General features: G+C 48.3%; 10 protein-coding genes and 2 non-coding genes across 12 annotated transcripts; 5 read left to right on the top strand and 7 right to left on the bottom strand.

Moving 5' to 3' along the window:
• On the bottom strand, positions 1 to 923 carry EV420DRAFT_1768707 (uncharacterized protein; the record flags this gene model as incomplete). The annotated part of the gene is made up of 5 exons (XM_060480984.1): positions 1 to 379; positions 446 to 607; positions 665 to 727; positions 796 to 844; positions 891 to 923. 5 exons carry the CDS (start codon positions 921 to 923, stop codon positions 63 to 65), a joined length of 624 nt encoding a protein of 207 aa, XP_060324551.1. The 3' UTR covers positions 1 to 62.
• Positions 924 to 2,768: 1,845 nt separating this feature from the next.
• EV420DRAFT_1069767 (uncharacterized protein) lies at positions 2,769 to 3,234 on the top strand. The gene is made up of 3 exons (XM_060465626.1): positions 2,769 to 2,852; positions 2,907 to 3,060; positions 3,117 to 3,234. The coding sequence occupies exons 1-3, from the start codon at positions 2,813 to 2,815 to the stop codon at positions 3,175 to 3,177; spliced, it is 255 nt and encodes an 84-aa protein (XP_060324550.1). The 5' UTR covers positions 2,769 to 2,812; the 3' UTR covers positions 3,178 to 3,234.
• EV420DRAFT_1726749 (cytochrome P450) lies at positions 3,115 to 5,705 on the bottom strand (the record flags this gene model as incomplete). The annotated part of the gene is made up of 14 exons (XM_060479837.1): positions 3,115 to 3,572; positions 3,631 to 3,642; positions 3,712 to 3,736; positions 3,787 to 3,797; positions 3,850 to 4,136; positions 4,193 to 4,246; positions 4,302 to 4,356; positions 4,417 to 4,471; positions 4,525 to 4,652; positions 4,811 to 5,028; positions 5,106 to 5,176; positions 5,232 to 5,370; positions 5,429 to 5,529; positions 5,588 to 5,705. 14 exons carry the CDS (start codon positions 5,703 to 5,705, stop codon positions 3,401 to 3,403), a joined length of 1,446 nt encoding a protein of 481 aa, XP_060324549.1. The 3' UTR covers positions 3,115 to 3,400.
• A 2,749-nt stretch (positions 5,706 to 8,454) lies between these two features.
• Positions 8,455 to 8,529, bottom strand: EV420DRAFT_t250. The gene has a single exon. It is a non-coding gene; the product is annotated as a tRNA-Val (tRNA).
• A 451-nt stretch (positions 8,530 to 8,980) lies between these two features.
• Positions 8,981 to 11,279, bottom strand: EV420DRAFT_1649481 (glycoside hydrolase family 47 protein; the record flags this gene model as incomplete). Its single annotated transcript, XM_060478320.1, has 17 exons — positions 8,981 to 9,060; positions 9,114 to 9,157; positions 9,213 to 9,419; positions 9,473 to 9,547; positions 9,608 to 9,692; positions 9,748 to 9,860; positions 9,917 to 9,928; positions 10,006 to 10,043; positions 10,102 to 10,157; positions 10,207 to 10,222; positions 10,278 to 10,370; positions 10,428 to 10,451; positions 10,500 to 10,565; positions 10,617 to 10,841; positions 10,893 to 10,910; positions 10,968 to 11,070; positions 11,116 to 11,279. The coding sequence occupies 17 exons, from the start codon at positions 11,277 to 11,279 to the stop codon at positions 8,981 to 8,983; spliced, it is 1,419 nt and encodes a 472-aa protein (XP_060324548.1).
• A 1,156-nt stretch (positions 11,280 to 12,435) lies between these two features.
• On the top strand, positions 12,436 to 13,868 carry EV420DRAFT_1577305 (Alpha/Beta hydrolase protein). Its single transcript, XM_060474530.1, has 8 exons — positions 12,436 to 12,575; positions 12,625 to 12,782; positions 12,832 to 12,950; positions 13,003 to 13,037; positions 13,094 to 13,164; positions 13,219 to 13,284; positions 13,333 to 13,597; positions 13,652 to 13,868. Exons 2-8 carry the CDS (start codon positions 12,696 to 12,698, stop codon positions 13,744 to 13,746), a joined length of 738 nt encoding a protein of 245 aa, XP_060324547.1. The 5' UTR covers positions 12,436 to 12,575; positions 12,625 to 12,695; the 3' UTR covers positions 13,747 to 13,868.
• EV420DRAFT_1069527 (uncharacterized protein) lies at positions 13,808 to 15,408 on the bottom strand. The gene is made up of 5 exons (XM_060465625.1): positions 15,103 to 15,408; positions 14,818 to 15,042; positions 14,736 to 14,768; positions 14,576 to 14,674; positions 13,808 to 14,523 (listed from the first exon to the last, which is right to left on the bottom strand). The coding sequence occupies exons 1-5, from the start codon at positions 15,126 to 15,128 to the stop codon at positions 13,869 to 13,871; spliced, it is 1,038 nt and encodes a 345-aa protein (XP_060324546.1). The 5' UTR covers positions 15,129 to 15,408; the 3' UTR covers positions 13,808 to 13,868.
• An 817-nt stretch (positions 15,409 to 16,225) lies between these two features.
• Positions 16,226 to 17,137, bottom strand: EV420DRAFT_1577299 (peptide methionine sulfoxide reductase). The gene is made up of 3 exons (XM_060474529.1): positions 16,779 to 17,137; positions 16,666 to 16,728; positions 16,226 to 16,618 (listed from the first exon to the last, which is right to left on the bottom strand). The coding sequence occupies exons 1-3, from the start codon at positions 17,011 to 17,013 to the stop codon at positions 16,398 to 16,400; spliced, it is 519 nt and encodes a 172-aa protein (XP_060324545.1). The 5' UTR covers positions 17,014 to 17,137; the 3' UTR covers positions 16,226 to 16,397.
• A 73-nt stretch (positions 17,138 to 17,210) lies between these two features.
• Positions 17,211 to 17,304, top strand: EV420DRAFT_t251. Its single transcript has one exon. It is a non-coding gene; the product is annotated as a tRNA-Val (tRNA).
• Positions 17,305 to 18,347: 1,043 nt separating this feature from the next.
• Positions 18,348 to 18,673, bottom strand: EV420DRAFT_1649477 (uncharacterized protein; the record flags this gene model as incomplete). The annotated part of the gene is made up of 2 exons (XM_060478319.1): positions 18,348 to 18,558; positions 18,609 to 18,673. 2 exons carry the CDS (start codon positions 18,671 to 18,673, stop codon positions 18,348 to 18,350), a joined length of 276 nt encoding a protein of 91 aa, XP_060324544.1.
• A 638-nt stretch (positions 18,674 to 19,311) lies between these two features.
• On the top strand, positions 19,312 to 20,193 carry EV420DRAFT_1485162 (uncharacterized protein; the record flags this gene model as incomplete). The annotated part of the gene is made up of 2 exons (XM_060470176.1): positions 19,312 to 19,940; positions 20,103 to 20,193. 2 exons carry the CDS (start codon positions 19,312 to 19,314, stop codon positions 20,191 to 20,193), a joined length of 720 nt encoding a protein of 239 aa, XP_060324543.1.
• A 1,847-nt stretch (positions 20,194 to 22,040) lies between these two features.
• On the top strand, positions 22,041 to 22,675 carry EV420DRAFT_1278164 (uncharacterized protein; the record flags this gene model as incomplete). The annotated part of the gene is made up of 3 exons (XM_060468069.1): positions 22,041 to 22,214; positions 22,268 to 22,426; positions 22,475 to 22,675. The coding sequence occupies 3 exons, from the start codon at positions 22,041 to 22,043 to the stop codon at positions 22,673 to 22,675; spliced, it is 534 nt and encodes a 177-aa protein (XP_060324542.1).
• Between the last annotated feature and the right edge of the window lie 5,057 nt (positions 22,676 to 27,732).

The raw sequence follows: 27,732 nt of genomic DNA, 5'->3' as shown, positions 1-27,732 counted from the left end.
TTGTAAGTGGAATACATTGCAAGTAGACCTATCGATATTCACCTTGGTAAAATTAGGAACACCTATGAGGGCGTCAGGGTCATCAGGGTAGACATCGTCGAAGTATGTAGCGAACGCGGTAAAAAGACGATGTAGACTTTGACGTCGACATTGACTAGATGGTGGTATGCCGAAGCCGTGATGTTAAGCCCAACCGTTAGGTACGGCTTAAGCGCATCGAGGGCATATCCTCGACGTTCAGCCTCTTTGATACAAGGATCTTCGAGTGCAGCATCCTCGACGGATGGCAACTGAATGGTGTCAAAATGGTGCAGGAAAGAGCGCAATATGTCTTCAGTGGTCCGCCTCCGCGGAAGGTTTGGCAACCCAAGTACGCGTCCTGAGAGGAATAAACCAAAGGAACCTTAGTGCGAAGAAGAGCACAGTGAAGACAAAAATACCATACCGGCTAGATTCGACAGAGCAGAAGCCCAGGATTGAAATCTCCGACTTTGGATAGTATGAAGGTCAACGCGTGAAAGAGCCATTGTTAATACTTTGTCAGACGCGCCTTGCTTAGGCTTTGACGTAGGGTATCGATACGACGGGAATCCATACGAAGTTTCGCCTTCAATGTATACTCTCAGAAACCACCAACGAGAACATCACGCATCCAAAAACAGACCTTCATGCATATGCTCCATACTCAGCTTATCACCGGAATCGCCTATTCCCCGGAGGTCAATAACTGCACAAATAGAGAATTATGATGGTGGAAATTAGAGCGAAGGGACGGCGTTGCTCGTGAACCAATACAACTCCCAGAGGTGGCCCACCAACAGGCAATAGCGTGGTGTTTGTTGCTCTAGGTAGAAGTTAGCACCCACGTTGGGATTCCACGTTCATTTTACAGCCATCTCTACACCCGAGCCCTCCTTTGTCATTGATCGCACGCTTCCTACGGCGCCTGTAGTGCGACGAGAAATCTCACGTTCCGGAGATTTCCAGGTAAATCATACTGAGTACGAAAATGAGTGTCTGGAAGAACAAGAAAACAATGGGGTGTGTTCAAGAAGCTGAGAACTATGCCACATGAGGTGGATATTAAGGGAGACGGAGGGCTAAACTTTCATCGAGGAGGAAAGCAAGACCGAGTCACAGCAGGATCAGCGGAAGCTACCGACAATGCGATTCCCGAAGACATCGCCATTCCGCTATTCACCATCACGTTGATCCTCTTCGAAGGTCATCAGAGAGTAACAGCGCATACTCCGGGTCGCTCGTATCATGAAGTATCGACCATGACTCGCGGATTCCGAAGAGCTGGCGGACTTTGAGCAGAAGGAACCAGTGCATGGCTCTCCATACTACACGCGAATATACCGGAGAACAACTTTGACGCGCTGAGACATTCAATGTCATGATTGTGGACACGGCATTATCCGACAAACTGTAGTTGGGAAAGGTTTTCAAGCTAACGCCAAAACCATCTCCTTGCGATCGGTTTCTCACATGCTAGCCCAAGAATGAATCGAGAGGCACGATAGCCATGTATTCCACCACAAGCTAGACTCGTCTCCCCGAAAGTCGCGATGCAACACTGTAACTGCATCAAGCATGCTGGAAGAACCATACCGACAGGAGATATGATAGCGACCGCGTCAGATGCAAGACGATAGTATCTTCCAAACGGAAGAAGTGGACAGGCCCTACAATATAGGTTAGGTAGGTATCGCTATATTTGACGCTAATATATACTCACAAATTTGTGTCAGCCCTCTGATATCGCAAATGTGTTTATCGCCGTAATGGTAACAATGCATGGAAGAATGTCATACTCTTTTGCCGATGATGGGGGAGGGAGGAATACGGCTAGCGCGCCTCTTGGCTTCAAACATTCATTTTCCCAAAATGAGATCTGCATGGACCTTGTTTTCTATTGTTGTTGTATGGCAGTCCATAATTTTTGCAACAGCGCTGCTAATACAATATAGGCCAGCGGGAATGGGGATGGTGGAAGCTTTCCGCGTCAGGAGAAAAGGAACAGTGTGCGTCTTAACAACGGTACCGGTAGCCAGACCAACGACGTTGTGTGAGACAATAAGGAAGGAATTGGGTGTTGCCTTCATTCTGATTCCACATTCGTTCAAGAACCATGTTTTCCCCTGGGACTCTCTATTTGCATTGATCGGTGTCCGACGGCGTCTCGCGATACTAACATACGAGTTCAGCTAGACAGTCAAAATTTTCCCAGGAAAATGGAACAGAGCGATCACAGTGTGGCCAGGAACGTCAAGCAGAAGCCTGGACTGATGAAGGTAGGGGTGATGCAACTGTGCCGGAGGAAACTGGTAGTAACACCGTGCCACTGCAGGTACCAGTAACGAACCTCGCCACCTCGCCATTGACCTTCACCCTCTTGGATGGGTACAAGGGAACAACAGCCGGTACCCGTTTCTGGATAGCCCATGGCCACGTGAACCCGAGAAGCAACGCTGAGTTTGAGAAACGTTCTTGTTAGATTGAGAAGAATGTATCAAGAGATATGATAACAGCGCGTCGAATAGGAGACCCTGTAATGCGGTGAGAACAACGCGAAATTGAAATTAGACATTTGGCTCTCTCTGTGCTAGGCCCCAGCATACGTACCATAGTTTTAACATTAGCACTCTGTCGCCAATAATCTACTTCATTATAATGAAACGGTATTAGCGTTGATGGTGGTACGTGAAGGAAGTTGAACGCGATGATTTATTTTCGTACGTAAGGTGCATCACGTGCACTGCCACCTCTTTTCCAACTCGACCAGCCCTGGCCCAGCACCAACACCAACATGGGTGATGTCGCTATGGGCTTCGCCTACCTTATCTCTTGTTGTTGTCTGTCCACCCCATGACTATTACAACCAGGCTGCTAACACTTCACAGGTTGCTGCTTCTCCAGCGACCCAGGACCCGAAGGATCTGGCTTACGATACGCGAAACGGGACCCCCGAGAGGATTTGGTAGATCAGGAATTCAGATCACGGATGTACAAGAAGGATAAGGCTGGGTACATCCATATGCAGCCGAGATCATCGAGGTATTTTATTGTTTGCTGTGATATCGACTCGAAATCCTGATGCCAACGGCCTGTAGCTCTACAAGTGCCGTTTCTTCAAAATTACCCTTATCACCGGAAGATCCAACGTTGTCTTGACCTTTCAACCGGCGTCCGATCGCAGCGAGAAGAGGCAGCTATAATTATTGCGTTGTACTGCTGTATCGCGACACTTCGGGCCGTAGTCCTGGCCGTCTTTTGCTTGGAGCTGACGATTGTCAATGTATAGATTCTCACAACAACCACCCGCCAGGTTCGTATGGATCGGAGATGAGGCTATTTATTGGGGTCTATCTATACTCGGATAGAGTGAGCGCGTCAGCTACTCCAAACTTCTAATCCTTAAAGGAACCCGAGAACCCAGATGCGCTTCACCTTTCACGACAGGCACAATCGCCTGTGAGCCAGGGAACTGCTGTATTACCGTGCCCTCCGGCAAACTGAATTCAAAGTTTTGAATGAGGTTCGCTAGAATTGTTTGCATCTCCATGACACTGTAATTAGAGATGAGTGAATTGTATGGAACTGATTATGATGGAAGCAAAAACGCACGCAAATCGCCACCTATTTATGAGCAAAAAGTTAGGTCAGTAGATGTTTATCGAGAAAGATAGCTTTCAAGTCAATAATCACCCGATGCACGAACGAGAGCCACTACCTAAGCATAGCGTGAATGAGCCGATGTGAGTATATTGAAGAATGGCTTACTGAACGTCATCCTGGATCTCAAATTAGGGAACTAATAGATTAAAAATATCTGATGGTACTTACAAATTGGCATAGACTCCCAATGACACAGGGATACTCTTCTCGAGGAATCGAGATGGATTCCATTTTTCTGCGTCATCACCCAGATGGACGGCAGACTTAGAAAAGTTGGCGATAACTTCACGGCGAAGCGGGATAGGACAAACGTACCGGTTGTACGAGTACACGGAACAAAGAAGTGTCTGTCCCTTGGGAATTGTCAGTGTCTTAGACCCCGAAAGAGGCAAAATGTCGTCATAAGGAGCAGTACGCATAGGTGCATGCACCATGGGATGAAACCGAAGAACTTCCTACAACCAGAGGATCGTAAATTCATGGACGTCGGGAAAGAGGCTGGCACACTCACTTTGATTGCAGCGTTCAAAAATGGCAGAGAATCATAGTCATTGTGATATGAGTGCTTTACTTCTTCGCGTATTATGGATTGGTGCTCGGGATGTGCGGCGAGTTCGTACAGCAACCAGGACAGGGGTCGCGCTTGTTGTCTCATGCCCGGCAATTAGAAACGTCCTAAGGGAAGAACAGTCGCCATCAGACGGGTACTAGTAACTAGAAGGAAAGGCGACGAACATAAACTGGAGCTCAATTTCATCATCCGACATTTGTCCGGTAAGACGTGCCCTCGCTAAACCAAGAGCATGAACAACGATTTCGGATAGACCAAGTCTTCCGACTCACTTAGAATATCAACAATGTCCTTATCCAACTCATCCTGCACCCCGAGTTTAGCTTGGGCAGCCAAGATCTCTCGAGCAATCTTTCTTGCTGTTTCTCCTACACTGGCCAGCTGGCGAGTTTTCTCGGGTCTGACACAACTTGAGAATCTTCAACACGGAATGCGGAAGCATTCGTATCAGGGCTACAACCATGAGTTCTAGAGCGGATGGATCGGACTGCGAGGCCGTGCTGTATTTGAATGTTAGATATATTCGCCGTCAAGATCGAGAAGATCGAATCTGCATACAATAGGTGCTTCATCGCTTCCCCCAACTCAGTATCTTGACCGTCCAGTGATCCGAAATCGTATCGAAAAAGCACCTGTTGGATATTAGACCAGCTTGCGTATAAAAACCGTTGATACCACTTGCTTAGGCCGATTATATCAAGCGAGACCTTGCCCATCCAATCGACAACGTCGATTTTTTCGCCAGTACCGGTAGAGATTTTCATGGCGTTTACAACCTAACAGATGATCACGATCAAGTCGTCGATCAATACATAAATAGACTCGCCTTATCGCTGCACCGTTGGAATATAACCTGATAATCCCGCAGATTAGCAGGAGAGAACGCCGGATTCAGGATCTTGCGTTGTCGACGATGGACATCCTCTAAACAAACATGTAAGCGTAAGATAGCGTTGGTATCAATACGAAACTCGTTCACTTTCGACTACAATGAGCCCTTCGGTCCCTCCAAGGATGAGACCAAAGATAAAGTTTGTGTCCGAAGTCTTGGGATAAGGACGTGAGGTATGGAAAATGTGTTCGAAGGCCTTGGGGTCGGATACTACCAGAAGGTCTTGCTAGGTGCCACCATTGATTTCAGCTGGTATGAAGTGAAGGAGTTGAGGGCAAGCTTACACCAAAACAACCTCTAATGCGGTAGATGGTGCCATACTCACTGCGCCATTTCGTTTCGAGATCGCCAAATTCATCTTGACTGCGAAGGACAAGCTCATGGCCTGGCATACGATGTTTGATTCAACGGTTTAAGCTAGATAACATAGCATTGACACTTACCTAGCCAGAAAGAGGCAGACGGTGGTCCCTCGACATGTTTAACAGAAATGCGTTTTAACCACCAGCGAAGCAAAGCGACTGCGAGGATGGAAGCGAATGCTAAGGAGAAGAGGGACATTGGTGAGTAGGGCTCGTTTCACAGTTCACGATTCGAAGTGCTGAAGGGTTCTGATTTATAGAACGAGGTTCAGACATATGGGTGACATCTCTTCCGTCAGGTCCGCATGTCAACTGTTTTCGTTCGGAGAACAATATTAACCGCCCGGTGCTCCCACGGACTCGTAGAATCCTATAGATCGAAGAAAGTGGAAAGCCCTGGGTGCCTTACGGAACAATCCTCTCGTTTCGGGCTCGCGCCACTCAAACCAAACCTGTGTTGATTTTTACAGTGCCATGTACGGGATAGGACGAGATGCTCTGATGATGAACTAGCTCATATTCTGTCCCAGGAACCCATGCTTGAGATGCGCGCGCGCGCGCCAGTGCCCTTAAGAGTGAAGTACACTTGGCATCCGCGAGCGGTCATATGAGACCTCCGGATAGATACAGATCAAACACGTTCCTCTGTATTGAGAAATGTAAAAGCGCGTTAGAGAACAGGTCCTGAACGTCAAGCAACGAAATAACGTCAGGTTCAGGAAGAAGATCAATGGCACTGCTATGTCTCCGATGTTCGGCATTTATATATTTAGATCTGGCTCGCAAGTTCAGGATAATTGGCCTCAAGTGAGTTGAAGAATTATGTCTCCCACGCGTGACGTGAGTTGAGATGTGCGAAATGGAGTCAATTCCCGATATATGAAAGCCTTTTTAGATATCCCACGCACCCAGGAGAATGCTGAAACGAGGGAAGGGGGAGGAAGATGGAAATCCACCCATTCAGTACTTGGATCGCGGAACCCAGGATACCCGGCACTAAGAAGACGTCAGTATAGATGATATGAATAGAGGATATCACAGACGAACTTGATGACAAAAATATGGAGCTTACCATCAATTCCTCTAGTGTGCTTTGCACCAGCCCTGATGCATTCTTAGCCAGCGGCATTCACCTGGATTGCGGAGAGCGCATCAGGGCGTAGCGCCATGGGGAAGGAAGGACAATAGATCCTGAGATGCCTGCAACTGACGCGGCAGCTTGCGGCTAGCGCATCCAGCCTTCGTCCATTGACATGTGCTTCGACTCCGTTTGTAGCGAATGCCTTAGCAATCAGAAAACATCTATCAAAAGTTAACTAAGTAATAGATACAAAGAGCACCACAAGGCTTACAGTCCTATACCTCTACCTGTGATCTACTCGTCCAGAGAACAACATCACCGTAGCTATACTGAGATCTGCCATGTTCACGGTGTGTTGAATACGGATCCGTGTACATTAAACTGTCGTTGAATTATCCAAGGTGAGGGTATGCGCGTCTAAAACAGCGTAAATACGAGGCACATAGAAGAGGTATATAGTACAGAGACGTACTAGCGTCTTTGCCCAATGTTTCGCATAATATTGTCTTTCGTCTCTTTGATCTTATTGCCAGTTGAAGCTGGGATTCCTGTGGTCGCAATCGCGTTCTTGGACTCCAGTACTCGTTTGAGGAGTTCCTCCAATCCGACGGTCTCCGTAGTTTCGAGGATGAATAGAGAGAGAAGAGGGCATCGGCACTGGAGTACTGGTAGACGATGTTAGAGTCAAAGCGCGTTTCAAACCCCGACACCACCAACACCAACACCAGCGTACCACAATCACCATTTACCAGATACGGTCACGGTCTCCAACGCCTCCACTCGTCAGTTCACCAACCTAGGAGAGGTACCGAGATGAACGTCCCGGGAGATTGTGGTCAGTCAGCACGAGCATACCGATGGTGCCGGTCTCTTGGGTGAGCTCGTATCGATTTCCTATGGTACTCGCATTGATGCTTATAGCAGGGACACCTTTTCAGGCAAGATAAATGAACAAAATAGAGCAGCAGCTATAACTATTACAACCATGCCGTAGTATCATGCTGCTTCTCCAGTGAACCACTGCCAAGGGATCTAGTTTACGACACGCGAAACGGGACCCTTTGTCAGGAATTCAAGTTACAGACATACAGGAGGGATAAGAGCAGGCATGTTCATATGCAACTGAGACTGTTAAGGTGCGTTGTTCTTTGCTGCGATACCGACTCAAGTCCTGATGCCAACAACGAGTAGCCTGTGACCGAAACACTAGCTGGTGTCGACCTCCATTTGGACCTAACACTGACAGCGGATCTCCTGCCCTATCTTCAGCTACATTCTACAATTTGTTATTCTTTCTCATTCATCGGCTTCTTGGGGCAACTATGCTCGTGATGTCGATGAGTGCCGATGCTTTCCTTCGGCCTTTCACCACACCACTGGTACGAGCGCCTGATCGAACACTGCTCCGTACTGTACGTCTTCTGTCGCCCTTGCCATCTCTTACTTGGAACTGATGGGTGCCCTCCTGAAAAGAAAGGATGTCTTACTTGCAAACCCCCATCATCGTAGACGACTGGAATCGAACCAGAAGCTACTACACTCGAAACTCTTGCGCTATTGTAGACCTATGATACGAAAATGTACATCTTTTTATCCAAGTGCTCGAAGGGTGACTGGGACTTGAGTCTGTATACTAAACTACCTGCAGAAAGTAAGATTGGTCGGTAAAGTGTACGCTGACAGACTACATAAATCATCTGAAATGATTGTCTGAGGGAAGTTCAGTTAACAAGATCTCTTAACTCCGGTTGTGTATGCCACTACTTTTTGGCATTCGTACCTGTCCCCGCGCATAGTCCAAAAATAGATATAAAATTCCAGTTTCTCATTCTACAATGACGACAAAAAGAAGTACTTCTAAACAAAATGAGTCGACCAGGTTCGAACTGAGGACCTTCTGTGTGTTAGACAGATGCGATAACCAACTACGGGCCATCGACCCGTAGACCATGTCGTGTCCATAGTTAATAGCTATCGCAATGACACGCTTCTAGCTCACCAAAAGACCCATGTAGGAGTTCGGCGCGTAAGCGTTCGGCAGAAACACAATAACTCGCCCAATTATTAGATGTCCGAGATTATCCTGATCGCGACGAATGGACCTCCTTCAGAGAACACGGATCAAGATACTTCTGGCTTGTCGCAAAACTTTCGTATTTTGCACAAATGCAGGACCACGGGTTCGGACTAGCTAAATGCCGGTGATACGTGCATTATAATCCTTGTACCACGGAGCGGCGGTTATTCGATGTCGGGCTTACACTATTGATAGAAGTTGTAGATAAGAATAACGACCTATAGAATGTTCAAATCATATGCTACCATGATAAATGTATGATAGAGTTGTGACAAACAGCCGATATCAAGGCTTTCCCTACTAGTACCCTTGAACATCACAGAGTTATCGGTGGACCAACTAATGTCCATTCCGACTTGAACTTTCTGAACGGATGCGCTTCGGTATTGAAAACATCTGAACATAACCAGTCAGGCGCGCGCCCAAAAACACGAAAAAGAAATGCTAACAATCGTCGATGCTCATGTTTGTAGGATCATCAAACGTCAGATACCTTCGACGAGGTAATCAGTCTTCCGCGTTTCTAAAGGAAACAGAAAGGGACCCACAGATACTTCAACACCTCCGCAAACCAGAAACTCTCCATATTGTTAACCATGGTCGGCGTCTGGTCATCCACGTTGTAGATACCATCGTATGCAACGTCTGTTCGCAGGTATTTCTGGAAATTGTCGACTGCTTTGGCCACCCGATCAAGATACTTGGAATCTCCGGTTATTCTCCAAGCATAGAAGTTTGATTCGAGGACTTCTGGTCTAAGGATATAGAAGAGGATGTGATGTAGAACCCATGTTTATCGTAAAACAACCGTTGATTCGATGAGAGTGATCTGTCGCTCTGTTCGGGAGTGATGTAAGCGAAGGCTTCAGGCCCTATCCCTGTCCTGTCGATGTAGCGTATCATGATAAGTGCGGCCTCAAGGCGTGTATTAGGAAATACGTACTCTGTGCTGGCGTACGTATTCCAACATCCATCCAGTAGTTCCAGGGCAGTATTTACAATAGTCTGATTTTGAAGGATAGTTCCGCCTCGGCATAATGTCAGTATATGATATAATGGAGAAGCATGGTATAAAAAATTCACCGTACAACCAGTTGCCAGCATGAAAACAAAGCCAAATGTGAGCCGACGTCGTAAAATGTCTTCGATGACGCATCATAATCACGAGTGTAAAGATGATTGCCAACAGTGGAACGCTGTTGTGTACCATGAACTTGACATCGAGTTTAGCCCCGCAACCAGCAGAACCCACCGATAATAGATACTGGATAGAAGAATCTACAGCCGTTGCCCAGGTATCAATATAAAGACGATCTTCGGGGGTCCGCAAGTTGTGCATACTTGAGCAGGTATTCGAGGTAGCTGTCAGAACCGCCGCCCTATGTCTCGTATTCTTCTTCAGCGTTTTGTAAAAAAAGAGAACATGGATAGACTGACGACGTATCCCCCTACAAATTTTCCTGAAGGACGATCGATAATTTGCGCAGCGAGACCTGTTCGCTGTCAGGCGATGTATTGATAAATTTGAGGGTAAAGAACAACCGGGGAAGGGAGCGTCCTGGAAGCAGAACGGCATCAGGAGCCGTGTATCATTGAATAAAAAGCGGGCTCACCTGACCCGCTATATGGCGTATGGCTTTGTCGGCCAGTTTGCGGTATGTGTCGTTGCCGGTATATGCGCTTAACGTAGCCCATTCCATGAGTAACTAAGATCATATCGTGAGATCAACAAGCACAGAAGGACATGATCATCAAACACGTACTGTACCAGCTTCAGCGATGTTCGTCTATATGATTGGAGATCAGTGGAAACATTAAGAAAACAGAATAAAAACACTTGCCGTATCGACATCAGGCTTGTCTGACGTGAAATCAATTGTACCAAAAGGTAGGTTATTGTCCTACGAGACCAAAATGAATATACCTATCCGCAAAAGAAGTGTGTCACTCACCCCGACCCAGGGATAGGCCATCTTATCGCCAAGGTCGACAGCCTGCTTAAGAAGCACCTTATCCTTGGATCCCCGGAGTTCATAAACGCTAAGAATGCCCCCAAGATACCGTATTGTCGTCTCGAAGATGCTATAAAAGCCTACGATATACCTGACGTGATCCAAAGTCTTTGATGAGCGAAAATTGACGGTACCAACGTAGGCAATAGCATCGTTGAGGAGGTCCTGTATATTGGCTCAAAGGGGCTTGAGGCGAGGGAAAATATGCGCGCATACACCCAGGTCCATAACATACTGCATAGGTGATTAATAATCTGGAGGCAAGCAGAGTTCAGCGAGACAACCACGCACCATAGTGCTCATAGCGTCGATAATGGAAGCACCCCAGCCATTCCGAGCGTCAGAATACGACCGGCTTTTAGAAGCGAGATTATCATGGCCCCACGCGTATTGCCTATGATATGAGCAATACGAATGTGCGAAGATAAAATGAAATCACTTATAAGCGGCGTAGCTCGTCCTGAAAATGTCCTTGACCAAGTCGCGGTATTTCGAGGCCAATACAGGATCTGGAAGTGCTAGCCCAGCTTTTTGCATTGCCGAAACTTGCACCGGTCCAGCTGATAGAAACGAGAGAATTGAAAGAACGACTGTCCAACGCATGGTTGGAAACTTGAAGGAATGTAAGTCACGAAGAGCTTCTCTCCTGCAGGTAGGGCGTCGTACAGTGCAGGAGTAGTAGTGGTGATACAAGGTAAAGGAAGGTGGCTGTAAATGGAAGGCGTCGACGATCCTCCGCGGGGACAGATCGATGACGATGATCACCCATGGACGTAAATTGGCGAACGTCGTCGTCAAGAGTTCGTCATAGATACGCGTCATACGCATCACATCCACGAGGAGGCGCTAGTTCTATTCACCTCGAAGAACCAACCTTGCCTGCGAGTCCCATAATAACTAGAAGGGATGAGAGGAAACAAGGCGTAAGTTGTTGAGGCGATCCCTTTGACTGTGGCACACGCGAAAAGAGCTGAAGGAGAATAGAAAGCAGACAAGATAAAGCAGGCAGTCGAACTTGAGGCAAACGTAGCGAGGTCCCAAGCATTGAAAGAAGATACGAAAGACCAATAAATGGCAGTGCAAGTCACCGTTGCTCCGTACTAAGTATTCCGAGTTCTGCGTATACAGGTCTCGGTCTTGATTGCAATCGTTGTGGCAGCTGTGCTGACGATTTCGGTGGCGGGCCGCGGAGCATTTTGATGTTGAAGGCAGCTGCTGGAATGCCCCGTGGCGGCCCACCACTTTTGGATTAAGTGCACGTACACTGTTAAGAATCCGACGGAATCGGAGTTCGAATTGTACTTGATCCTGAACCACTGTCCCCACCGCTTCGTACTCGCTTCGTCAATGGGTCGAGAGTTGCTGATCCTGTAATAACCATAGCGTTTGCTGCAAGGTTCATTTCAGATCTCCTGCTAATCGTGTCAATCCACTGATTCACGCGATTAGAATTCCACCTCGAGGCTAATGGGCTGTATACACAGCCTTTCCTTCCCCCTCTCCTTGGGCGTCTTCAACAGCACGATAACAGCACGCTATGAATCACCCCACCTTTTTTTTTCTGGCCCCCTTACACGCGACGAAACGTAATGGATGTTATCTGCATGTATGTGCAAAGTTTGATAAAGGCCCCTGCTGTAAACGTTACAGGCCGACGTATTATTCTTAAATTCCCAGGCACGCTGAAAGCGCGTGTCTACCTTTCATTGTATATCTACCTGACGCGTACACATCTCAACCTCTTGCCTGCCTTCAATGTCTTTCTTTCATATCTTAAAAACTGTATGCCCAAGATTTAATTTCTATCGTCTACCCGTTCTCTAATTCGCAAGCAGATCCTCTTACATGGTCAATACGCTTGCGTCTACCCAGCTGCCTTCGACCCAAAGAACGAACGACGTACGCTCTGTCCTCATCCTAAACACCCCTCCCTTTGACATTCCGTCAGGTCAATGCTACGACTGGTTCTGGAACAAGGTCGCGAGCAACGGGCAGTCGGACAGGATAACGCGTGTAGAGATGACGACTGCCGACAATGTTGTTCTGAGGTGTGCTCTATTTTTACATGGCCACGATGGCTCGGATTCGGATTCGGATTCAGATTTGGTAGGCATTCTTCCGTGCTCTGGAGCCTAACTTACTTTCAGCTATTCAGCCTCCGCTCGCCACGGTCATTCTCTTCCATGGAAATGCGTGCCATTGGTGGGATTGTGCTTTTCTCGCTCATGAATTTCATGCGAGACGGTGTAACGTTCTGTTGGTTTCGTACCGAGGGTAAGTGCTACGATTATCTTATTCCAAGTATCATGTTTTCATTCTTCAAAAGATATGGAACCTCCGATGGTTTTCCTTCTGAGAAAGGTAAATACGGCCAAGCTTCCCCAAAATTTTCCCATGAACTGAATGCAATAATTTAGGTCTGAGAGACGATGCACAGGCGGCGCTTGATTATGCGTTGGCTGACCAGCAGCTCTCCCAGGTACCGATTGTACGCATCTTTCACCTGCGACTGTAGTGCAGAAGTTCACGATGCACCCCAAAGATTGTATACGGTCACTCATTGGGCGGAGCCGTAGCCATCGACCTCGTTAGCCGAAATCCTACCAAGGTACGCTTCAAAACATTGTCGACCCCTCCAACTCAACCGTCAATGCAGGTATTCGCCCTCATTGTGGAGAATACATTTCTCTCCATACCTAGCATCGTCCGAGGCTGGAGCGTCCTCCGCTACTTTGCTTTCATCGTGCACCAGAAATGGGATTCCGAGTCCAAGATATCATCTATACCTGGGACGCTGCCGCTTCTCATGCTCAGCGGACAGAGAGATCCAGTTGTTCCCGAAGCGCATATGAAGAAACTGTGGGAACTACGTTCATCTGGCGACTTGGATACATTCAAGTCTTTCCCTTCGGGAGGACATGGTAGGTCTTCGACTTGTATCTCGTGTCGACTATGTACTGATGATCTGGCTATAGAACCTAGCGCAGTTGAGCCACATTATTGGAACACGATTGAGATGTTCCTGACCACTGTACTTAAGAACCAGAAATCCGCTAACTCTCCTTCATGAGCAGGCCTTGTAAGAGAGCATCCGTCTCAGTATTTTTCTATTTGCATTATATGTATAGTAACGAGAGCTCCTGTTCCCCAACATTATGTGTATGCAGTACAAATGATACATATAAAAAACCGTCACGAAGTTACATTAGAAGCTTGCGGCACACGAGAATGCACCGATAATGTCCCACTCTCCGCTGACCTCCTACTACCACTATCAGCCGACGGCGCCGCCTGACCAAACCCCATCGCCCATGCCAAGTCCAGCTGTGCCGTCAGATACGATATCTCACTTTGCATCCCAGCAATCTGTTTGTGCAGCCGCTCCTCGCTAGCAGCCCGCCTCTCCTCCAAGCTGAATTTCGTGCTCCGCAACGAAACCTCGCGTCTCAGACGCGCGACAAATTCTTGCAGCTCCGTCTGCCTAGCAGCGGGTGGGAGAGGGAAGGCGAGGAGAGTCAGATTCTCGCTCGTAGTCGTAGAATACTGTGATGGGTCCGACGCTCCTAAACTCTGTACGCCAGTGGGAACGTCTGCCGTTCTTCTGGATATTAGTGAGAAGTTCCTGACTGCTCTGTTTGATTCCATTGTTTTAGGCGGTGTAAAGGTGAGGCGTTGATCGGGAGGTGGTATGATGACTGGATCACTGATGGAAGACGGTTTCGTATTTAGCCTATTCCTTGGCGTAGCCCGCGTACGCTGGAGAAATAGATATAGAATGATTCCTAGGACGCCGAGGAAAGACGTCGCACCCAGCCCGAGATTGATCATCTGCACGATGAAATATATCCTGGAATCAAGACAGTCAAACCAGCATCAACGGGTGGATTGGAAAGACTCACTGATCCGCTGGTGCACTGGTTGGAGAAGGCTGTGATTCGGAAGTACTTTCCCGAAGATTGAAAGGTTCGCTCTCGGCGATGAGCGTGTCCGCCTGAGGCCTGAACGTAGCATCGTGTCAGTCATGTCAGCAAGCAGTAGAAGCAAATGATTATGACGTACTCGGAATGAAGGAGTGCACTAATGATGCAGTTCCTGTACCAAATATATCAGAGGCAGCAGGCACAACGCTTACGGGACCCACCCTAAAGAAACGATAGATATATCTTCAGTGGCGTCGGACGTGAAATTGGCGACGTTCGAGACAGACTTAGTTGTCTTCCCGCCGCTTGTGCAAGACATGGTTAGGTAAAAGTCGGCTGGATCACCGTCGAAGTGGGCCAGAAATGCGGAAACGGTTTCGCCCGTCCGCACATTGTCAGGGACGGAGTTGGTGATTTTGAGCCCAAATGACCTGATTGCAGCGGATCTGCATGAGAGGCACAAGGGTGAGAGAAAATATCTTTAGCGCAGACGTTGAAGGACCCACAGTATAAACAAGAGCAAGCCATACATCGGCCCTTGAACAAAGATGAGAAGAAACAGTGTGCCAAACGTCGGATGTGAGAAATAGGGAACGTGAAGGCGGAGAGCAAGGAATGACGGAACGACAGAATGGGCGATCCAGTGACAAATGCTCGTCCGTCATGTTTATATATGCAGACCAGAATGGGAATATCAGAGAGATGGTTGGGAGGACATTGATCATCTTGCTGTGTTCCGTGACTGTCAAAACTCTTCAGTCGCTTATGTTCACCGTGTCCGCCAAAGCTGTTGAGGCCAGGTCTCAAAGGAAGTCAACATATTAGCAAGCACCGGTAACGAGGCCAGAAGTAACGTGTGGATTACTACTAGACGCTGCCACTTATGGACTTGGAAGCGAGCGAATTGAGTTCCTTGATGATACAACTTAATCCTGTGTACAAGCATCAACGATTAAAACGACTCACTAAATTATAGCCTGGCGGCTGTCTCCGAGTTCCCCTTGATATCTGCCTATACATCATGAGAGTTCATACGTTCAAACATCCGCAAGATGTAGCGATGCATGCCGAATCCCGATGTGACGAATCCAACACAAGATCTGACGGCTCCTTCATCACAGTAAGATGAAGGGGTCATCTATTTCCTCTAGAGGAAGAGCAGGAAGAAAATGCTACAGCGTTTTGACAGTGGTGATATTGCATCGTCAATTTCCACAAACATATGCATACCGTACGTACAGATATCGATCCACCCAGAACAATGGAATGACTGCCCAAGTGCTCATCTGTTGGGCCTCGCTGCCTGCTGCCTGTTCTAGTATAAAAGTAGGCAAAACTGGGGTGACTACAGAATCTATGCCGTTGATGGTCATTGACTCTTCAAGCTTCAAGTTTGAGCGCTTGAGCCACTGGTCAAGAGCGGCTGTCACTGAGCGTGGTGGTCGGAGTCCAGACATTTTGGTCTCCGATCCAAGGTGACCGGGTCGGGTTCTGCCGGACTTTCGTGCACTTCAGTGTCGCTTATCTACGAGTTTTCAACCTTGTTGTTCGCTCAATTACAGACAAAGGAACAATCTTATCAGCGTGTTCACCGAAGATAGCGAGCGGGCTGAGCGTGTCTGCAAACACAAAAAAAATCTCTTCGCCCTGAGATTCACTTTTGAGAGGAGTCGGCAGCTTCGGACATTTACTGTGATACTTTGAAAGGATGGTAGAGCAGGTACAGGTAGCGAAATGGGATTATTCATGGATGTCAAGAGGAAGACATGCCCTGTACAATCTGTCTGGAAGTATCGTGCTTCTACCAATGCAAACGATGATTCGGGCACTGATACCCATCGGGGTTCTTGAACAGATACAGCTGGTGGTACTCCTCCGCGTCCCACCAAGGTCCGGCCTCGACGATCTCGGTGACGATCTTCCTTCCTGACGGTGTAAAGTGTTTCTCCTGCACCTCTTCCGTCACACGTCTGGCAACAGCCGCTTGGTCGGGAGAACGTGTAAAGATGGCGGAACGATATTCTACTGGGATATGAGGAGATGCGGCAGGGATGAAATGAACGACGGACGTGTACCGGTGTCCTTGCCTTGGCTGTTCAAAGTCGTTGGGTCGTGGGTGCGGTAGAAAAACTCTGTTATCTATGTTAGCTTACGGTTGACAGTAAGAGGGATGACGACGCACCAACGAACTCATCATACCCCACCACTGCTGGGTCAAACTCTATCTTGACCGCTTCTGCGTGGTCCGTCGAGCCTGTACAGACAGTCTTGTAGTCCGGGCTCGTCGCGTCTGCTTTGCCACCAGTGTAGCCCACGGTGGTGTTGATTATTCCTTTGCCCTCAGGATAGTGCTTGAGGAAGATATGCTGAACACCCCAGAAGCATCCTGAGGCGAAGGTAGCGATTTCGGTTGGCATGGCTGATATGTTAAAACCATTCCGTTCCCGAGTGTAGTTATAATAGGCGCAGACGAGATGAGTAATGCCTCCAAGAAATCACAGCAATTCGCGCCATGGATGACAGAAATGAGAAATATTTTCATGTGCTTGTGTGGCGACATCGGTTTAATCGGATACTCCAAATCGGGATGCCACGTTCAGATATTAAATTGTTGGGGTCGATGGCGAAGTTGGTTATCGCATCCGTCTCACAATTTCCTCAATTATTGTACACACGGAAGGTCCTCAGTTCGATCCTGGGTCGACCCATACGAGCTTGGAATTTTGAAGGTTTTTTTTTCCTCCCAAGATTGCCCAATGCCCATTTCCCAATCCTCAGTCGTCAATTCAAGTTATTTAACTTTTGTTATTCAGGTTGTGCAATGTGTGTACGAGTGGACCCTGGAAATAACGAGACGCGAGTCCCGACTGTTGCGTGTAGAGATGTCGAAACCTCCTTGAGGAAAGGTGAGGCTTCCTTCTGTTCGTTGAACCAGTTATGTCTTGAATGTGGCCACTTCAGCAACCTGAGGCAGACATTGAAGACCACTAGATGAAACGTTCACATTGGATATGCATTGTTGCAGAAACTGCATGCAAAGTACACGGAGAATGAACGAAAACTCCCAAGGCTCGAATGTAATTAATCGATCTCTTCCTCGCTCAAAAACTTGATGGTTGTACCCAAAGGCTTTCGATGTTCATTCCAGGCTACACGCTACCAGTCAGAGTGGGATACTTAAGTGGAATAGATATAAGGATACGTACCCTTGCAGACGATCTATCATCCGAGCCTTCTTTCATCGAGCCCCGCCCAGTCAACCAGGGGAAGGGAATAGATGCCCCGTCTCGCCTAATGGCGGGCGTTAAAAGTGCATAAGCGAACGCTCGTCCAGTTACAACGTTTTCTTCATAACCCTTGCGAACGTAGAATCTCCATGCAACGACCGTCCAAAAATACCCAAGTCCCGGGGCTTAGAGACGTGTTATTTGTAGAGACCACGTCCTCAAAATATAACAGACGACAACCGAGGAGTTGGTTATGCGTCCTGCACAGCCTTATCGTAGAAACGGATGGAAGAAGCGACCCCAAGCCAACGCTTCCCACGTCTTGTCAAACATATAAAAGTTCATGCAAGGCGCCTGTCTCCAGCAAACCATATACACTCTCTGCTGGTCAGAAAAACACCATCAATGCACACTACGATCCCTTTCCTTATTTCAGCGCTCGCCATCTCGGTGGGCGCAGCCAGGCTCGAGGGGAGGCAGGGTGCTACTAGCTCGACGAAGGTTGACCCTACCACAATCACCCCCTACGGTACCAACACGGGTTCTCCCCCTGACAGTACCATCCTGGGCACTTCATACACCGCATTGCCGTCAGTTATAGGAAGAGCGATAGACTCAGATGGGGGAACGGGCGAGGAGTACACTTGTACGTGTACACCCAAGTCGAGCAGCGCCACTATCAGGACACACATAGGGGTGCCCATCAAGACGCCGGCATGAATGAGAGGAAGAGATCTGATAGATAGTTCAGTTGTGTATATCGTGAAATCACAAAGTTTACGTACTTAGCGAACTGGCATGATGTCGTGAACATGTGAACCATGAGTTTGACGAGATAGGTCTTGAACATAGGCGTCTCGCACGTAGAGAGAGGTAAGGGTGTGGCATGTAGTTTCTCAGCATGGCATAGCTAAACAGCGCGTGAATGCAGGTCGACCGGTGTCAAAGAGCTGGTTGGCCCTAGTATTCTTGTACTGTAGTTCACTTGGGAACTTGACACCAGGAGATAAAATAACAGAAGCTAATGATAGATTGAGGCTATGGCCGGAAAGCCGGGCGGTGATCATCATGCTTAGTTGTTACGGAGCGCATGGAAAGTCGTAGTGTGGAGGAGCGACATCGAGGGAGAAAAAGTGTTGGCCTCTTAAGTGTTTTATTTGGTCTGTAGATGTATCATGAGTAAAGAATAATTGAGCGACGCCAGTGTAATGAATTACTGACCGCGTATATGCAGTGATATCTCCGCGTTGCATCAGAGGGACGATCATGATGCAGTACACCTATCACGATAGCAGCACGGTTGCTGATGGCGCTCTCCACACCCTGCCGCACCGCCGCCATCCATCGTCGTCCGGTCGAAGTCATATAAAAGGCCCTTCCATGCAGCACAATACTCCAACTTGACGTTCACCTCTTCCCTGCCGGCCAGGGATAGACAACAAAGCACTTCTCTCATCTTCATCACTACTCTTACAATCTCTCTCCATCATGCAGCCCATCTCAATCTCCTTCCTCGCCATCGCGCTCAGCCTCGCAGCCGCCAACGCCATGCCCGCCATGGAGAACGCCAACGGCATCGCCGCGCGGCTCGCGACTTCCACCAAGACCGGCAGTGGTAGCAGTAGCACTAGTACTCCCAGCTCGGGCCTTGGCGGAGACTCTGACTCGAGCATGGACATGTCGGACTCGTCATCGCAAACGACTTTGACGTGTACCTGCAAGCCGAAGGGCATGAAGGGCGGCGGTAGTGGGTTAGATTCTTCCCAGGGTCCATCGTCATCGATGAGGCGTCGCACCAAAGGTTCAAGTGACAGCTCAGGGCCAACATCGGATACTTTGGGTGGAAAGGGAGGTGCAGCAGGGGGAAAGAAGTACACCTGCGAGTGCCATCCTGGCAGCGGCGGGCTTGATTCTGAACCACCTCTGGGCGACGATCCCTCCAGTAGCGACTCATCTCTTGGGGGTGATTCATCGCCTCCTGGAGGCGACTCGTCATCCTTTTCGAGCGACTCGTTGCCTTCGAGTTCGACGGACAGTGAATCATCCTCAGACAGTCCTGACGATACTTCTTCGGGTGAAGAACAACCGATGGACGGTTCAACGGACGGCGAGGTTCAGTGAGCGAGGGAGGATGTAAGGAGTGAGTAGAGAAAGAAGGGCGGAAGATGGAAGTTCTTCTGGGAGTGATCCTTTCGGCATGTACGAGTAACATCCACGGTCGAGTTTGCACTGTTTAGAATTTCTTCAATCAGACTCCATGCTTGAAATCATGTTGATAGTTCAGACCTTCTTTCGCAGTTACGTGCTATGACAAATCTAGTCCACGACATCATCGTAACGATTCTAGTGCTTACCCTATGGCTTCAGTGATGGATCATGGGCGACGTCTTTATTGAGGGGCGGCTCTAGTCCCGGCCAGCGTGTGCACTAAAAAGGACTTGCATTCACAAAATTGGACGATTTGTTTTTCGTCCGCTTCTTTGGCAAGTTTGACGAGATGTAAGGAGATCTTTCCTCTGGCCTATAAGCACGATTAGAAAAGTAGGGCTAGAGGTGAAGGCAGGATGAAATTCCTTGCCGAGCGTTGTGCCTGTTGCTCGTCGACGAGTCTAGTATGACAGAACGAGGTGAAGAATAGCAAGGTAAACACTATGCGAGGCCCAAATCATCAGATTCTAGTGAAACATAATGAAGAATCAAAATTACACGAATTTGTCGACCCGCAGAAATTCCACGACCTCAAGACCACGCTACACCTATCCTATCCTCATGATCAGACGCGGCGAAGAACAATGACCTTTTGGGGGGCCAAGGCAGGATCCAAGGTGGCTGGTAGGAGCAGTCATCGAGGAATTCGTTCTTTCTGGTATCAATGGTCGATATACCGCTCTTGCTGCCGCTCATTGAAGATACCTGGCCGGTCAACACGTTAGAAGTGAAAACAAAACAAGGACAGTCTCGAATCGGTAGCACACACATCGAGCCAGAGGTCATGTTCGCCAGCATATCAAATTACTTCAATCCCTCCTCACTTCAAGATCTAATTGTGGGCGAAAATTTCGGTGGTCGTCGAGCAGCGAGGCAATATTGAATTTGATGGTGCTTGAATCGGGAGCAATTCGAAAAGTGGGCATTCACAACTTGAGGATATCAGGAAGAAAGAGACAAGCACATGCAAACAAGGAAGAAGCGGACACAGCCTGTACGATGACTCAGACTAGAAAAGAGGAAGGAGGGACCCATGAGGATCCACATTCAACAAGGCACCCAAGTCACGTGGCCATGCCGCTTTGATTTCTTCCACTTGCTAGTAGCCTATACAATGTCGTGTAGCTCTACTAGAATTCAAGGCCTCCAAGAAGTTACAACACCATACCATTCTATTTAAACTCTTGACCTTCAACCAAGCGCCAATGATAGCCAGCTCCCGCGTTGCAGGGTCAAATTTATATGTATGTCATCCTGCAGCCACTACGAGAAACCAACGCGGGAATAGAAGCAAGGGAATGCCGATGAGCATGATGCACTGGGAGGACGGAAGTTCCGAACTACTGGAGATGATGAAACGTGTGTGCTTCGCCCAGAAGGGTACCTCCGATGAGAAGAGCAGAACCTGAAGGGCCGCTATATACGTGATGTTTAAAATAGACGACGAAAGAGATTGTGCAGTGCAGCCGATAGCCTGAGAAAGAGCCTCACTGTGAGTCAAATTTCGTCGTGACAAATTCTCAGTGAAAGATACTTACTGATACTTATCATACCCGCATGCTCCAAAAAAGTCAAACTGGCACCTTCATATGATGGTGTACTCCGAACACAAACATCCCTGTTCTTCTAGGAATTCAAGTACGTCCAATCCCCGTTATCGATTTGCAAGGTACGATCTGATGTGCTCTCTGTCTGTTTTTTTTTGCTACCGGAAACAGGTACAGACGTTTTCTTTGTGGAGCAATGAATCCCCACCGCTCTATCACATTTATGTTCCTTGTCCTTGTCGTCAAGAACGCCTCTTCCCGATGCCGGTTGCGAATACCAGGTACATTTATGTTTGATCAAGTTTCGTGCTACCACGGTATGACTCAACCCTTAACATAGTACGCGATTATGGAAAACGCGTTACCATTCTTTAGGTCGCCTCGGCTGGTCGCGCTCATGTACCCGATCAACGAGAATTCTATATGAGAGCAATGCAAGGTCAGTACTATCCTCCCCCAGCCATGTACTCACGCCTTGCACCCCAGCCTCCTATACACCGCGTCTTCTCATGCGAAGCCTGCGAGCGGGCATTCAAGTCCCAAATCTCTCTTGACGAGCACTACCGCGGCTCGCCGAACCATCCCAATTGCTTCGTCTGCGGTCGAGGGTTCCGAAATCAAGAGATATGCGATACTGTGGGTCGTGTGGTCTGGTATTCCGAGTTCCTGTGTAACGTATCTACTTCTAGCACCACGACGACGCCCACCCCCGTGTCGTTTGCTCAGTCTGCAGGATCACGATGTACGAACACGAGCTCCCTCAGCACCTCAAAGACTCCCCGCGGCATCCTACCTGTGAGCTGTGCCCGGATGCCCTGGGATTTGAGAGCGACGCTGAATTCACTTTAGTATACCGTTCACTTTTGTTTATTCAAGCCCACTTATTCTTCGTGTAGCATTGTGAGTCGACCCACGCTGAATCTTACTGTGTCAAGTGCCGCCGTATATTCGACAATGTCAAAGAACATTACTTGGATTCAGTGGTTCACCCGAAGTGTGAGCGGTGTGAGGAGCCCATGGGGTTCGCTAGCGAAAGGGAATACGCAGAAGTAAGTATTTTTCCTTATCGTTTACTCGTTCGTACCAGTACTAATTAGCAACTCTAGCATGTTAACACTATGCATTTCTGTGCCATGAAGGTACGCTATCCCTTTCCGTCGAGTCGATACCCAGTCCTGAAGAAAGTACGTCTAAGTTGCCCGAGTCTGCAATCGGCCTCTCGTATCCTCCCATAGTGTGTACTTCTGTGACCCGTGTATACCAACTGAAAACTAACAGTCAAGCTGTGCAGAGCGAGCAAGAAAGGGCCAATGAGGCGATGGTCCGAAACCTCGTCGACAAATCACCCTCTACTGTACGGCCTCAATTCTTATTTAACCCATTCGACGACGACAGCCTGAGGTGAACATTATCAAATCAAATTCATTAACAAAAGTAGACCTGACTTAGAGTTTCATTACTTGCAGAGAAGTACCAACGACTTCCGGTAAACAGTCGCTTCCAGTTTCCGTACCGGGATATCAGCCTCGAGGAAACAGCTACGGCCCCAGACCTTTTTCTCTTCACTGCCGGGTTTGCTTTGCCAATCCTTGCCACGAAACAACCGCAACTATGTGCGGTCACGTATTCTGTAAGAGGTATGTAATTATACCAGTGTATTTATATGGGAGAATTCACGGAGAGGACTTCGTAGATGCATAACCAAGACGATAGCATCGACGTCGCACTGCCCGGCATGCGGCGAGATGATCCTTCTGTATATGCTCTTCAAATTATATTGGACTAATGCAGTGGTACTAACATTTTTCGGGGAAAGACATATTTATATCACACTTTCTTGTTACTAAACGGTCTGATCGAAATCTGCCCTGCCCTGCCCATCAAAATCCGAACACTTCTCATTGTAGTTAGAAATTTTTGATGCAGTAATAATATAGACGATAATATCCTAGCTACATTGAAAAACAGGCCGAAGTCAAAGGCAGAAGAAGACGCAAAATTTTTCCAAGCTATGCATGAATAATGTCGTAGGTAGGGTCTAAAGTCCGAGTTTCTACGGGACCTTAAGCGACAGTCCCATACCGAGCAGATCCAATATATAATCCTCTTCGGCCTAGCATAGACGGCTCCCCAGCCTTGAGATTGAGGACAAGATCTCATCGACATCGACATTCCTTCCTTCGCTACGGTCAAACGAACTGGACAACTGGCTTAATACCGCGAAAGTGTAACAATCTGTAATGCTCGTCAGACGATGCAGTGCAAGACGCGCCTGGATGGTCGGTGATATAAGCAGAGGAAGAGAGTAAGTAGTACCGCAACCGGACTAGGCGATAACGCGTTGTTTCGTACGGCATCCGTTGTGTAAAGGAAGCGGCATCCAATTTGTTGGGGGTGTAGGGAGAAGCGTCGGATTTATCATGCGAACGAGTGACTGTTGCAGAGCGGTCTACTATTCATAAGGGGGTATCTCAACACTGCAATCGATGCTTCGTAGGGCGCATAGTGGTTAAGGGTAGAATTTGTGTCCGTGACAGAACTTGAAGGGGCGCTTTGATGTAGCAGGGGTCGAGTCGTCCAATGTACCACTAATGATTGTCCTTACGAGTCGCCGTTGGCGGAGCATGCAACGAACTATTATGAAATGACAAAACCAGGCCCTATTTAGATTTGATGAGTAAAACATTCAGGAAGCGGAAGCGTGAGTATGTAGCAGAATGTTAACAACAACAGTTAGCCTTCCTTGGTCTCCAGATGCGATACCAACACGGTGTCGTCAATAATAGCACATTTCCTGGCACAGGATGCACATAAATCTCCCCTCCACTTCACATTCATTTGTCTTCCTCTCTTCAATTCAGCTCCTTCATCGCCATGCCCACCACGGATGGCTCTTAGCGGTACTGCCGGGAGATTAACATGGATACTGGAGGGGGGGACTGAGGATACAATGTACGACCCTTCCTTGTCTTCATCAAGCCAAACATTGACGTATATATGCAGGCAGGAAGGCATGAACGTGCGCGATGACACATCAGATATACTGGACCGATTCAGAAGTCCTGGGGGACGGCAATCAAGCTTGGTTCGGTGTTGTCTCCTAGGGCAGTCCTCAGTGGGTAGTGTTGCGTTGACGTCTTGAGCGAGTCTGAAAATCTTGAGTGTGACATATGCAAGGGAGGTAAGATCCTGACGCACCAGAGCAAAATGACATCGCCAAGATGCTGAGTCCCTCTCACACCAGGATTTGAATGTCCTGCGTTAACGCCCGTCCACGTTTCATTCCAAGTAAAATTATCTTCGCCGAAAAATCATGATAATGCAGGAAATTTGAAGTGGTCATAGTAGCTATCGTCGGTTGTTATAAACCGCCAATTCATGCAGGAATTAGACCTACTTGAAGATACTGCCGCTATCCTGGCATTTGACACCTGCAATCTTTTCAGAGGTTCAAGAATAGAGCCGGCATCATGCAGATCGTTGAAGAGAAAGAAGTGTGGCGTGAGAACGCCCGATTTTCTTCCGGACCACTTTACGTCTCTACCTGTACGAGGTGAGAATATGTTCGTCTTTTTATCTCTTCCTCACGACAATACCTGTTAGAATACAGTAACCAGGAAACGTATAGTCTATGGCGCACAAGCACGCCGAACTGACAAAATACTCGCGTCAGACCAGGACCGGTCCTCAAGTTCATGCGGCGTACATCATGGACATGAACGCAGACGGGATCCTTGATTTTAGCTTCTGCCAGCTTTGGTAGAAGGCGATATGGCTATGCCAGCATGTACTGGTGCAGACATCGATCGATAGTTTTGAATACGCAACCTGGTGTTCGGTCTGCACCGTCCACACCTTCATCCATCGTTCCTTCGAGGTCAGGACATACCCTGCAGCTGCGACACGGAACATTATCGACAGCCTGTCATGGGACTACATCTTTTCTGGTTCCACACCCGAAAGACGCTCATGGTCGACTTCCCGCAAACGGAACTCCCATGAAAGAAACGATGGCGTAGTGAGGCGTGATTCTATGGTGACGACGATCAAGATCAAGACGGAGCAGTTAGAGAGTGATTAGCTGGGGATGGAGAGAAGAGCGAGTGTCGTGGAGCTGTCGAGAACGATGTCATAGGAGGCCAGTCATCCGCCTCTGTTCCTTTCCTCCCGATCTAGCAATCTAGTCTCTAAAGACTGGTGCTGCCCGCCTCGTTCTGAGCTAGTGATGGAGAAGACCAGAATCGCTCGTTCTTGAACAGCTGTAGTACCTGCATAAGTATGGAAAAGGTGGCGCAAACTAAAAGAAAACATACTGTTTCACTATCTATCGGCAAATATCCGTCCATCCGTACCATTTGCCGCTGTAAAGCGTACACCCCATACCGCGGCTTGCGACGTTACCGGTACCATGTCCTTCCGGCATGCTTTTACTCTATCCGCATGTCGCGCCAATCAAGTTCGTCATGTCATCCTTTCGAGCCCAATGTACTTACACCTCTTCAGTTGAATACCTATCGGGTATCCCTCCCAGCCCAATTGAGCTAGGCCGCTCCTCCTGTATGTCGTTGGCTTGGATAAGTCACACCGGGTCGAGGCAGACTGGAGGTTTGTCGTGATGAACATCATATGAGACGGCACACGATTAACAGTGGGTATCGCACGGCTCTTATCTCTGGCTATAACTTCTCTCGACCTGGATTACGTACGCTTCGATGCGCTTCCTAGGGTCGCCAAATATTTTGGCGAGGTTACGGGGACTGAGGTTGATGTTGGGTGCGAGTGTGAGTACGGTGCCGCCGTGTCCAGTGATGCTTCATAGGCAGGCGATGGCATTGCTGGAGATTGAGGAGTTGGAAGCGAACACGGAAGGAGGCGTCTGCCGATGGAGTCCGTGGACGACGTCTTTCGCAGAAGTTGAGGGTGAGGAGGTACTACAAGGTGCAGATGATGCTAGCCAGGGCTAGGCGTTTCCTCGGCGGCGCTATCATCGGATTGTTCCCAAAGGATGCGCGCGGTGGATCAGGGTGATGGAACAGGAGGGAACGTCGAAGACCTAACACAACGCTGACGGTATTTCCAACGGGTTCTTGATCATAGAGTCGCCGTGTGCACAGGATTAGGCTCTGGAACATAAGCGAACAACGTCCACAAGACGTGATGCATCATGAAAGACGTCGACCCCAACCACATAGTCCTGCCCTGCCACCATCCTTGGCTCACTACCGAATCGAACCTCCCTAAACGTGGGGCCTCTCTACTGGAGGATCCTCAAGTGCGTGGCATTGTGCGAGAAAACAATTGTTGCTATAACGTCCCAAATAAGTTCTCCTTGTGTGGAATATGTGTACGTCGATACCCTCCCAGGGTTCTTGGGTACTTTGGCGACGTTTTCAGGGCTAAAGAGGTCGACGCTGGGGTGATTGTGGTGCTGCGGGATCCTGTGATACTTTCGAGGCAGGTGATAGTGCCTCTGGAGGCTGAGGAATTATGGAGGTGAGCATGGAGAGAAAGCGTGGGAGTGGTTGACAAGTCCGCGAATGACGTCCCTTGTCGCGTAGACGTCATGGTAGCACCATGGTTACGTAGCAGCCAATCGATATCCAGTAGATGTAGTGAAGAGTATCGACACGGTTTGCAAGTGATGTAGAGAATCGGCGTAGGACAAAAGTGCCGTCTTTCGTGGGCGCATATCAATGAAACCTAAGCGAGATGAACCGCATCTAAAATAATGAGTATGAGACTTTGAAAAAGGTGAGAAGCTGACGCACCAGACTGAAATAGTACCATCGTCAGTCGATATGCCGTTGAGTCCCCTCACACTCGACCCCAACACTAACAGTCGCATTCCTGGGCATCCGAATACCCTGCTGAGATCGAGGGACGGGAAATCACGCAGTAGCTATTGTCGGCCATGTCTGGATGTACTATAAATCACTCGTCGACAAGAATAGTACTGGACTCACTTGAAGAAACGCGTCATCTGCTAAGACCAGCTATTCAAATTCCCGATCCCAACAATCGCGTCGTATCGTGAAGGTTCAGAAGGTTCGAGAATGCTGCTGGTATGTACCATGAAGGTCGTTGAAGAGAAAGAGGCGTGGCGTGAGAACGCCGGACAGTCTTCTGGACTCGATAACTTGCTTTACGTATGGTT

This window comes from Desarmillaria tabescens (genome assembly GCF_030435595.1).
Source record: "Desarmillaria tabescens strain CCBAS 213 chromosome Unknown EV420scaffold_61, whole genome shotgun sequence".
In the NCBI taxonomy this organism is placed as follows: Eukaryota; Fungi; Basidiomycota; class Agaricomycetes; order Agaricales; family Physalacriaceae; genus Desarmillaria; species Desarmillaria tabescens.
This window is presented reverse-complemented; position numbering and strand designations above follow the sequence as displayed.

Bases quoted from the DNA above. Each gene is read 5' to 3' on its own strand.
- EV420DRAFT_1577305 (XM_060474530.1), top strand. From the start codon at position 12,696: ATGACGACTGCCGACAATGTTGTTCTGAGGTGTGCTCTATTTTTACAT. The intron at 13,038-13,093 runs GTAAATACGGCC...GCAATAATTTAG, and splicing joins TGGTTTTCCTTCTGAGAAAG to GTCTGAGAGACGATGCACAG. The intron at 13,598-13,651 runs GTAGGTCTTCGA...ATCTGGCTATAG, and splicing joins TTTCCCTTCGGGAGGACATG to AACCTAGCGCAGTTGAGCCA.
- EV420DRAFT_1577299 (XM_060474529.1), bottom strand. From the start codon at position 17,013: ATGCCAACCGAAATCGCTACCTTCGCCTCAGGATGCTTCTGGGGTGTT. The intron at 16,729-16,778 runs GTGCGTCGTCAT...CATAGATAACAG, and splicing joins GGGGTATGATGAGTTCGTTG to AGTTTTTCTACCGCACCCAC. The intron at 16,619-16,665 runs GTCCGTCGTTCA...ATATCCCAGTAG, and splicing joins AGGCAAGGACACCGGTACAC to AATATCGTTCCGCCATCTTT.
- EV420DRAFT_1069527 (XM_060465625.1), bottom strand. From the start codon at position 15,128: ATGTATGGCTTGCTCTTGTTTATACT. The intron at 14,769-14,817 runs GTGGGTCCCGTA...TATTTGGTACAG, and splicing joins ATATCTATCGTTTCTTTAGG to GAACTGCATCATTAGTGCAC. The intron at 14,524-14,575 runs GTGAGTCTTTCC...TCTTGATTCCAG, and splicing joins ACCAGTGCACCAGCGGATCA to GATATATTTCATCGTGCAGA.
- EV420DRAFT_1069767 (XM_060465626.1), top strand. From the start codon at position 2,813: ATGGGTGATGTCGCTATGGGCTTCGCCTACCTTATCTCTT. The intron at 2,853-2,906 runs GTTGTTGTCTGT...AACACTTCACAG, and splicing joins CTTCGCCTACCTTATCTCTT to GTTGCTGCTTCTCCAGCGAC. The intron at 3,061-3,116 runs GTATTTTATTGT...AACGGCCTGTAG, and splicing joins ATGCAGCCGAGATCATCGAG to CTCTACAAGTGCCGTTTCTT.